General features: G+C 31.8%; 1 protein-coding gene and 1 non-coding gene across 3 annotated transcripts; one reads left to right on the forward strand and one right to left on the reverse strand.

Moving 5' to 3' along the window:
- Positions 1-1,354: 1,354 nt before the first annotated feature.
- On the reverse strand, positions 1,355-1,427 carry TRNAK-CUU (transfer RNA lysine (anticodon CUU)). The gene has a single exon. It is a non-coding gene; the product is annotated as a tRNA-Lys (tRNA).
- Positions 1,428-4,946: 3,519 nt separating this feature from the next.
- On the forward strand, positions 4,947-10,809 carry LYK3 (protein kinase family protein / peptidoglycan-binding LysM domain-containing protein). 2 transcript variants are annotated; one of them, XM_028051611.2, is made up of 11 exons: positions 4,947-6,086; positions 7,457-7,534; positions 7,648-7,956; positions 8,127-8,272; positions 8,363-8,452; positions 8,565-8,664; positions 8,818-8,969; positions 9,066-9,163; positions 9,246-9,393; positions 9,831-9,938; positions 10,345-10,809. In XM_028051611.2, the coding sequence occupies exons 1-11, from the start codon at positions 5,489-5,491 to the stop codon at positions 10,507-10,509; spliced, it is 1,992 nt and encodes a 663-aa protein (XP_027907412.1). In that variant the 5' UTR covers positions 4,947-5,488; the 3' UTR covers positions 10,510-10,809. The 2 variants fall into 2 exon arrangements, with proteins under 2 accessions (XP_027907412.1, XP_027907411.1); XM_028051610.2 differs by having other exon boundaries at positions 4,950-6,086; positions 8,565-8,670.
- The last annotated feature ends 376 nt before the right edge of the window (positions 10,810-11,185 follow it).

Consider the following 11,185-nt stretch of genomic DNA (forward strand, 5'->3'; position numbering starts at 1 on the left):
CAAAGTCAAAATATATACTTATGAGTTTTGTTCTTAAATGAAAGATATGAGTCTTTCCAATATGACACTCTCACTATTACAACACATAAAAGTCATTTATTATTTGGCATTTGATTTTACTCATTAACTAACATTTGAATCTATATAACTTTATTGCATGTTTTGATAATAGAAAATGTACAAAGTGAACCTAAAGTTACAATAGAAAAAACTATAACATCTTATCCAACTAAGATTAGATATAGGTGAAAGTATTAGTAAATGTACAAAGTGAACCTAAAGTTATGCAATAAAGTTAAATTCCTATACAAAATTATTATATTATCAATACCTGAAGTATTTAATTTAAGTTGAATCTATATACCAATGTATTTTTAATATTTTAAAAATTACTATTTTAAAAACTACATTTCCCTTCTAAAAAAATACTTTAACTTAACAATAACTCAACATAGAGAAGTATAACTGATGATAAATCAATAAATTATTTTTAACCCACCCAATCTCCCATAATTCCTTTTCTTTTCATGTTATAGTTCCAGTGTGGGGGAGAAGCTAAGAGATTTCTTTTAAAATAAATTGTTTGATAATATTGTGAGTTTATTTTATAAATTTAATTTCTCTAATACTAATAAAATTTTTAAATGAGATTTAGACTAAATTATTTGTATGCTTTAGATTATTTAACCATAATTGTCTATTTAAATTAATGTTATAGAATACATTAAAAGAAAAACTTTAAAAACTCTTTATTTTAAATTCTCAGCAGGTTAACCTGTTTGTTTTCATTTGGTAGAAGTAGATGAGCTTGGTCTAAAACAACTTTTTTTGTTCTTGTTGGTGACAAACTCGGCCCAAATGGACCCTATTAGCCCATTGAGTCACATTTTTTTTGGGTTGCGGTCTAAAGAAGGAAGAGAAAACAAATGATTGATTGGATGAAATTTGTTTAAGAAATCAAACTAATTGTGGATTAACAAGGTTGGGGAAAATTATATAACATTTAGCGAAATTAAATTAATACAATAGTGTATAAAATAAGAATTTGCATAAGATTTAATTTTTTAAATTAAAAAAATAAAATTCAATGTCATTTATGCAAGGCGCAGAAAATTAGTATTCTGTATGTACTTTTTTTTTCTTCATCGAATATATTGATCATACATATATAGAGACAAAAAAAAATAGCAATGAGATTTTAATGTACCAAAACGAAACAGTAAAGGCCTTCTTTTTAATTTGAAGCTATTGGACCAACAGTGATCCAGGAGTGAATAAGATGGAAAAGCCCAACCCATAACGAGGGTACAAAACAAAAGTCTTAACTTCAAAATAAAAACTAAGAAAAAATAATCGCCCACCGTGGGGCTCGAACCCACGACCACAAGGTTAAGAGCCTTGCGCTCTACCAACTGAGCTAGACGGGCATGTTATGTAAAATTAATAATATAATATATAACGTTGTAATACTTAATTTTACATTTCTTATTACATTTTTTTTCACATCTTGCCTGACTGTTATATTTGTATACATTGAAATAATTTCTTAAATTTATGATATAATTTTCTTTCTATTTATATATGTATACAACAAAGCTATTGTATATACTTACCAGATTTTTAATGTGAGCGAGAAATGGAGTATATTTTTTCATACTATTTATATATTTTTCCAAATTTATACATTCTAAATAAATTTTAAATTGGGATACATTTTTAAGGTATGATTTTTTTTATCAAATATTTTTAAGGTACCAAAAAAAAAATTATTTTTATACCTAAATCAATTAATACTAAAAAAAATTGACACCTTATTTTCTTCTAAGAGGCATAAAGCAACAAATTTATTTACTTATATCTTGAACCATCTTGACAAAAGAGATCAATAAAGTAGAGAAGAATATGCAGATTATACTGTCAACTAATAAGAAATAAACTTTCTATATAATAACGGAAAAAAATATCATATATATATATATATGTGTGTGTGTGTGTGTGTGATCAAATAGAATTTAAAAAATTGTCTTTCTTATTTTATAGCACTATTTAAAAAGTTATTTTCTATCGCCATGGTTGGTGCCAATGAGTTGGTCGTCTTTATCGCAATCCACATGGCCTATTTTACTATAATGCTTAATTGGGCCTTTTTTCTGGCACCCCTAAATTTAACCTGCACTCCCTGTGGAATGGTGGAATGATCCGTTTGTCCTTCTACAAGTTCATGAATATAAAAAAATAAAAAAATAGAAAATCATTTAAAAGATCTTATTTCATATTATAGGAGAAAATTGACAAAATTTAATTTTTAAAAAATTATTTCATTAATTGGGTGAATAATAATATGAAAAAGTTTTGACGCGAGGTGATGATGATTCGCAGACAAGATCCAAGTGTTGGGGGAAGCATAGTGGAATCGCAAACCTTGATGAACCACATTATTTGAAATCCAAAAAAGAATGATTTTTGGTTAATTAATTAAGATGAAACGTAAATAATGAGTTGGTGTATTATGTATGATTGATGATGTTTCTTGAATACACATGGCTTTGGAAGAAGGGTTTCACATGCAAGTGACGTAGCTTATGGGTCCCACATATTTTGCCTAATCTTTCATTTCGTATATGTTCCAGGGATTAGGTTGATTAGGTATTATTAACAATTCAAGGAAACACCTAACCTAATTTTCTTTTTCTTTTCCAACACTATATTTTATGACATCTTCAAAACATATCTTACGCTTTTTCATGGTACTATTATTCATAGTTCTACGAATAACTAATTTTCTACTCATAATAATATCAAAATCGATTATTAACATTTTTACATATATCCTTCTTGCTATGTGAGAAAAGATCCAAAAAGAATTGTATTAATAATAAAATTCCTTTAAGAAAAAAAAAAGTGATAACAAATATTAAACCAGAAATTCCGTATATTGTCCAAAATCCGGAACAAGTGGGTTTAAAAACAAAATTTGTTTATTATAATGTGTCGTAATTAAGATTCGTAATTGATGAGATGTGTGTATCTCATAGATAATAGTATAATTTAGAGTTCCACGTGCGTGAGTCTTCCATTTTTATGTTCTATCATTCTTCTTCTCATTCATTCAATACTCAGAAATTTTACGACCTTCATATAATTAATAATTTTTTTCCCAAAAACCTTCAATACTCAGAAATTTGAATTAACCTTCAATGATGAACACTTAAGCTGCATGGATTAAAGTTCCACATGGATTTAACTATTTAAAAAAAAACACTTTTTCAACATTTACATGTATCATTCATCACACTCTAAAAGAAACAAGTTACACCAGAATAGTAAAAATTAGGTGTGTTTGGTAGTTTTGTTTTTGTTGTTGAGAATATGACATCACTAAGTTGAATTGAAGGGGGTGATTATGGTGGTGGGGTATAGTTTTTCATCTTCCACTAAATGGTGCCATGCTTTTTCTGGCATTCCCTCGTTAATGGAGACACCCACACTTTTTCTTCACTTCAATTGCACTTCAACACAATATAACTCCTGCATCATCTTTAGTAAAAATAATCCTCAAATTTAAATTAATTTATTTTCGCAAGAAATAATAATATTATAAATTAATGTTCAAACTGAATTGGTAAAACAATTTACACGTCCCACTAATAAAAATTTTATCATCAGAAAGCAGTGAATCATACGATGTCCATGATGTTTCTGTTTGTGTCGGTTTCGGCGAGTCAAACAAGACAAGGTCAACGAGGAGAGTCTCCGATGATTTGAGAAATCCTCCTCGGCGAGGTTTTGTTTTGGTCACATCGGACACCCCTTTTGGGTGGCCCCACTTCCCAAACTGTCCTTTTCCTTTTGCCTATTGCCAGCTATTTCCTCTATTGTGCCTTCACCTTTCCGTAACCATATTTTTTATTTCTCATATTACCCTCACTTCTTCAAATATCATACTTTCATTTTACGAAACAAGATTTTTGTCTATGGGCCACTCCTTCTAATTTTGTTCACTTTACAATTTCTTAAAAAATATATATACATATACTTCAAATTAAATTCATAACATACATCTATTGTTTTTTACGATAATTACTATTTTAAAAACTATTTCAATCTCAATTTTCTATTGATTGTTATTGTTATTTTAAATGACTAAAAGCATATTATTGAAAAAAATATGTTAATATATTTTTGGGTTAAATATGTTTTTGGTCCCTCGAGTTTCAGTAAAATTTGAAATTAGTTAATCTTCGAAATTTTTGACAAATTTAGTCATTCATTTTTAAAACTGCGTAGATTTAATTTTTTAATCGAACTTTGTTAAGTTTATTTGACATTTCAAACACGTTTTATGATAATATTTGAGTTAACATTGAAACGAAAATATATCAAATGGTGTAAACAATTCAAATACTATCATGATATATGTTTGAAATGTCAGATAAACTTAACAAAATTGAGTTAAAATAACTAAATTCACGCATTTTTAGAGGCGAAGAACTAAATTGGAAGAGTTTCGAAGATAAATTAATTTTAGATTTCACTAAAACTGGAGACATAAAAACATATTTAATTCTATATTTTTTTACTTAATTTTGTCACTTGAAAAATGTATTTAATATATAAATCATTTTAACATAATAAGGTTAACAAATTATATCTATTCACTTTTAAAAATTGAAAATTAAAACATATAGAATTTAAAATTTAAAATTAAAATGTATAAATTTTTGAACCAAAACGAATTCTATAGATATTTACATTAAAGTAAAGTTGATGGACTTCATAGATATTTATCACTCCTGAGAAAAAGTAGTTAAAATATATATATATTTACTTATTTTCAATTGGGCAAATGAATAGAAGGGAGGGGTGAAAATGTCAAAAGAGAAATGTGTGTTGAAGACAATGGAGTCTGCCAGGTGAGGTGGGTGGGTCTGAAAGTTCCCTCTTTGAAGGTCGCTTTCTCTTTTACTGTGTTCAGTGAGGGATTTACCAGTTACCACAACCAAGCAATGCACGATTAGCCCTTCCAATTCCAATCACATACAAACACATTGCCATTACAAATGCTCTCTTTGGCCTCTCTTCCTTCGCTTTTTCTTCTTCCCTTCAGCTTCAAACCCCCCTAACTACTACCATTTCTTTTACTTCCACCTTTTTGTTTCCCGCACTTAACCCATCTTCCATTCACTAATCTCTCTTAACTTCTTTTCCTATTTGTGTTTTGTCATCTTTCATCAATTTGTTAGAAAGGACCAAAAACAAGTTCTTCTGTCATCTAAGCTGGAGCATCGAAATCCCATCACTTTGCTTTCTAGTTTCTGCACAATCTGGATTTTCCTTTCCTTTTTCCCGACTGAATTTGTACTTGGTTGTACTATTCTCCTTCAAACTTAGATCAAGTTGCTTTCTTTCTCTGGATCAAGCTCGCTGTTTGCTTCATTTTCATTGACCCTTTTGCTCTAAATACCCCTCACTTAAATATTACCAGTCAATGATGATTCTCGTGAGAAAACCCCATTGGGGGTTGCTTCTCTTTCTTCTCCACCTTCACTTCAGCACCTGTTACTCCACAGAACCTATGAACTGTACGGACACAAGCCGCGTTTGCACTTCTTTCATGGCCTTCAAGCCTGAGCCAAACCAAACGCTTGCTGTGATTCAGAGCATGTTTGATGTGTTGCCGGGTGACATCACAGTTGAAGGCAACGGGTGGGGTTACATGTTCATAAGGAAGAACTGTTCTTGTGCTGCGGGTATCAAGAAATACTTGTCCAATACCACCTTCACTGTGAAATCCAATGAGGGGTTGGTGTATGACGTGGTGATGAATGCCTATGACGGCCTTGCTGTCCTTCCCAACACCACCAGGAGGGCCAGGAATGGTGCTGTTGTGTCTCTGAGGTTGTTTTGTGGCTGCTCCAGTGGACTGTGGAACTATTTGGTCAGTTATGTGATGAGAGATGGGGATAGTATTGAGTCCTTGGCAAGCAGGTTTGGGGTTAGCATGGATAGCATTGAGAGTGTCAATGGCATTAGTAATCTGGATAATGTCACAGTTGGTTCACTTTATTACATACCACTTGATTCTGGTTAGTCTTTCCTTGCAATCTTCCTCGGTCATTTTCTTGTAGTCTTTTGGAACCAGTTTCTTCGCATGTTTTTTAGAAGAAAATGAACCTGACTTTCCAACAAGACAATGCGTAAGTTAAAATAAATAAATAAAATTAGAAAAACTATACGAAAGAAGTTCTACAAATTAGTTCATGTATAAGCTAATTTTAGACAAGTAAATTTCAATTTTTTTTCTCATTTTCTTTTTCAAAGGAACTTACGAAAAAATTTGTCCAAACATACCTTATGGATTAAAGTGTGTGTTTTTAGTTTGAGAGGGTCTTGTTTTGGTTCTCTTCAGTTTTGGTCGAGGATGTTTTAGACTTAAGTGTTATATTGCTTTGTGCATCTGCTTACTGTCAATTTTTGAAAGTCTGGATAGGATGTCTGAGGTGGGGCTGTTGAGGGTTATGTAGTTGGGATTTAGGAAAAAGGTGATTGGATATAACAGTGATTTTGAGAATTGTAATGTTAAGATTTTCTTAAGTCACTTAAATAGAAAAGTATACTTTATCAAAATAAAATAGAATTTCAGGATAGGTTATAATTCACAAAGCAGCTGGCAAATGAAAGATGATGTGTACATTTAATGAGCTGATTATGAATTGAAAGTGATTTCATTCACGTAGTTGGGAATTGGTAAAGTTCTTGGTTTGGCATTTAATGTGTTAAGAAAATCATGCGTGTGCGGGAAATACCTACTACTGTCAATTGCTTAAAAGTTGGAAGAATTGTTTATTTTTCATGCATTGATTACTTTGACTGTTTGAGGAACTAGATTGGAGGGGTTACGGAGTGCATTTAAACAGATTTTTCTTTGCATCTTCTCTTTGCCCTGAACACAGTAGCATTCTGTTTCGAAACGAGATTGATTTACTATTAAATCAAGTTGTAAAGTGTTGTGTTATCTTGGTAGCAGATTGTTGACAAAGAGTGCTTTATGGTAGTTTCTCCATGCAGAGTGAAAGTTGAAGAATATCATATTTTCTATGTTGCTGGTGTTAATCTGTCTGAGATCTTGAGCTTAAGTCAAGGAATGTTATCTCTGGTTATATATTAGTTTCCTTAGGTTTAGGACAAATATGATCTGTTTTGAGGTGGTGGAAGTTGCATTTCTGTTGTAGTTTAGTTGGGAGAATATGCACGGAATGACCTTTTTTATTGAATGGCCAAGCTGAAATTGCTCATTCAAATATTTGCCCATGTTCACTGCTTCAATGTTTTACGTGCAATGGATTTGTTTATATTCCTTTAGCATTATTTAGTGATGAACCAGTATTCCAAATGTATCAGTGAAATGCTATAATATTAGGCACCCTTGAATCCTTACCATTTCAATGGATTGCAGTTCCTGGTGATCCTTATCCCCTAAATAATGCTGCTCCACCAGTTCCTGTTCCCGCTCCATCCTTTGATAATTTTTCAGGTACTGATCACATATGTGAAAGGAAAATATCTTTCTTTTGAGCTTGTCTGTCATGTCCCCTACTAAATACTACGCACTTAATTTATTTAATTAATTTAATTTTTTGGTTACAGCTGATCAAGTCAACCACAATGCTCATGTACCTTTAGGATGGATCATTGGGGGCTTAGGAGTTGGTGTGATTCTAATTGGATTATTAGTTGTGATTCTCTGTGTTTGTATGAGATCATCAAATTGTTTTGCTGATGATGCCAGAACTCATGAGAAAGATGCCGAGGGCAAAATTTCTCATAAATTCCACATTCTAAGGAACCCAAGTTTTTTTTGTGGTTCTGGAAGGTACATATGTGGCAAGCATGTTGAACATAAGCAAACAGATGCTGAATCCAGCAATCACACGATTACCATTCCAAAAGTCTCAAGTAACTATCTACATACTGATTTTTCATCAAGTGTTTATTGTTCCTATTGATATCTGAAAACTTTGCTTATATAACCTGCATTCATTTTCATTCTGTCACCATTTTCCTATTAATGATTTGTCCGTTCGAATTGGAATGGATAGATAATAATATGCTCATTATTATTGCAGCTCTTGGGCCTGATGTATTTGAAATGGACAAGCCAGTTGTCTTTACATATGAAGAGATTTTCTCCACATCTGATGGTTTCTCTGATTCAAATCTACTTGGTCATGGAACATACGGTTCTGTTTATTATAGCCTCCTTCGTGATCAGGTTTGGGGTCAAGTACATGAAGAGTTGAAGTTTGTTATGATATATAGTGGGTATTTTTTTCTCAGACCAATTTTACTTGAATCCTTGCAGGAAGTTGCTATTAAAAGAATGACTGCTACTAAAACAAAAGAATTTTTGTCAGAAATGAAAGTTTTGTGCAAGGTTCATCATGCCAATCTGGTAATTTCCTTTCTAACTATCCAATCAAAATAAATTATATGATTTAATTTTGGAGTCAATTGTATGGCACATTTCAAAAGCCTGAGTTGTACTTTTGATTGATATTGTCAAGGTAGAGTTGATTGGCTATGCAGCTAGTCAAGAGGAGCTTTTCCTAGTTTATGAATATGCTCAGAAGGGTTCACTTAGAAGCCATTTGCATGATCCTCAAAGTAAGGGTAAGATTATGCATCTATGCTTTGGTTTGTAGAATATTAATCAACACTGTTGTATAGACTCCTGCTTTTACATTTAATGTATTATTGTATGAACAAGTTTAAGCTATGCTTTTATGGTTTATTTTCAATTTTTTGTGTTGCTTACAGGTCATTCCCCACTTTCTTGGATCATGAGGGTTCAAATTGCACTTGATGCTGCCAGAGGCCTTGAATACATACACGAGCACACAAAAACTCATTATGTACACCGTGATATCAAGACCAGTAACATATTACTTGATGCTTCCTTTAGAGCAAAGGTAATAAAAAAGTATAGGCTGCTACACTATTTTAATTTCAAAATGTTTCACATTTCTTGGTTGTCGTTTGTCTTACATCTCTTTTGTCTTCTCTAGATTTCAGATTTTGGGTTAGCAAAACTTGTTGGGAAAGCAAATGAGGGAGAAATTTCAACTACCAAAGTTGTTGGTACATATGGATATCTTGCCCCAGAGTAAGTAAAGTCACCAACAACTTTTTCTTTTCACTCATTCCTCCTGCATAAAATAATATTTTTTATTTCTTATACTTTGCAGATATTTGAGTGAGGGTCTTGCGACAACTAAAAGTGATATCTATGCATTTGGTGTTGTCCTTTTTGAGATTATATCAGGAAAGGAGGCCATCATTCGACCAGAAGGCACAACAACAAAAAATCCTGAAAGACGTTCATTGGCATCCATAGTAAGTTCTGCTTACAATATGTTGTTTTTAATAACAGTTCTACTGAATGTAGTTCTGCCTGGTTTTACGTTAAAGATTTTTAAGGTGTAATGTGAGTAACTTTAGCAGTAATTATCTCATCTTATCTGCAATAATATTTGATGTTCAAAATAAAGTCCCACAATTTGCAATATAATATTTTAAATTTATAAACTAACAAAAGTGACTCATGTTATTAACTAATCTGCAATTTACTTACTATGTCAACCTACTGAGATGGTTGAGTTGTTCTGTAATGAAAACATACATATAGAGCACAGAGATTTGTTGTATGAGCCATGTGGCAATAGATGAATACATACATATAGAGCACAGAGATTTACGTTCAAAATGTTACACCATTTATTGAATAAATTTCTGGCTTCTCGGACCTTGCCTTGATGTTCGTTAAATTGCAGATGCTGGGAGTTCTTAGGAATTCACCTGACTCCATGAGCATGTCAAGCTTGAGAGATTACATTGATCCAAATATGATGGATTTGTATCCCCATGATTGTGTATTTAAGGTCAGTTTCTCCATTTCACTTTTTTTTTTCTCATTTTGGATATCTTGGATCTATTGACCCGGAAAATTGAAGACAATGCAGCTCAAACCTCAAAGAATGGATATTTTCATATCTGAATTGAGCAATCCATGCAGCTTTGTAATATTAGTAACATTGCATTAAGTTTGTGTTTGGTTCAGCGTTGGAGAATTGATTTTACCTGAATCCATTCTCCAAGAATTGATTTCACCTGAATCAATTCTCTAACGCAGAAACAATAATTAGTTGCTTCACATTCAACGTGAATTTTTTATTCTTTAATTGATTTTGGAAACCAAACACGTAGTGATTTGAAATTTTTTATTCTTTAATTGATTTTGGAAATCAAACACGTAGTGATTTGTTTTTTTGTTGTATGCTATATTAGATGGCTACACTGGCAAAGCAATGTGTGGATGAGGACCCCATCTTACGACCTGATATGAGACAAGTTGTGATTTCACTCTCACAGATTCTTCTGTCTTCTGTTGAGTGGGAAGCAACTCTAGCTGGAAATAGCCAGGTTTTCAGTGGCCTTGTTCAGGGAAGATAGTTTACATAACCGGATTCATTCTTTTTCATTTTTTTCTCTGTATCCAGCTCTATACCTTTTTGGTGGGTTGATGATAGTGATGGATCCATAGGAACAGGGACATGTGGGTCAATATCCATTTTTGGCCATTTATTTTGCTTAATGTCTTATGGGCCATACCTTGATTTTTGTGTAGAAAATTTTGGATGTATTTTAGAGTGTGATAACGAAGCTAAGGAAGGATCTGATAATTTATTGTTCTGTCATTTGTATTGATGAAAGTTGTAACTCGACATTAAACTATGTTATATTCTTTGATTCCTTCCATGTCTTCTGTTCATGTAACATATTCTTGGGTTTTATTGAGAGACATGTAATGTTACTATCATGTCGCGTTGTCTAAATAATTGTATGTGTAAACCAAATTTACAATATTGGGAAAGAAAAAAATATCCAGCAATATATTTTTAATACATTTTATGTTGTTTATTGATTAAAATTTATTCAAAATTTTAAAGATTAGGAGTAAAATTCATTAAATAAGTTGTGGTATTTACAATAGTAAAGTGGGACGTTTGAGTGAGTTTTAACTGAATCATTCATGTCTGCAACTTAAAAATATAGAAATTTGAAATTGTTGTCGATAAATTTCTAGTGCAAATTATTTTATATAAATAGTGTATAAACAAATTTTAGA

The sequence above is a fragment of the Vigna unguiculata genome, chromosome 10 (assembly GCF_037176805.1).
Source record: "Vigna unguiculata cultivar grain cowpea cultivar isolate G323 ecotype 2 chromosome 10, ASM3717680v1, whole genome shotgun sequence".
NCBI classification, from domain to species: domain Eukaryota; kingdom Viridiplantae; phylum Streptophyta; class Magnoliopsida; order Fabales; family Fabaceae; genus Vigna; species Vigna unguiculata.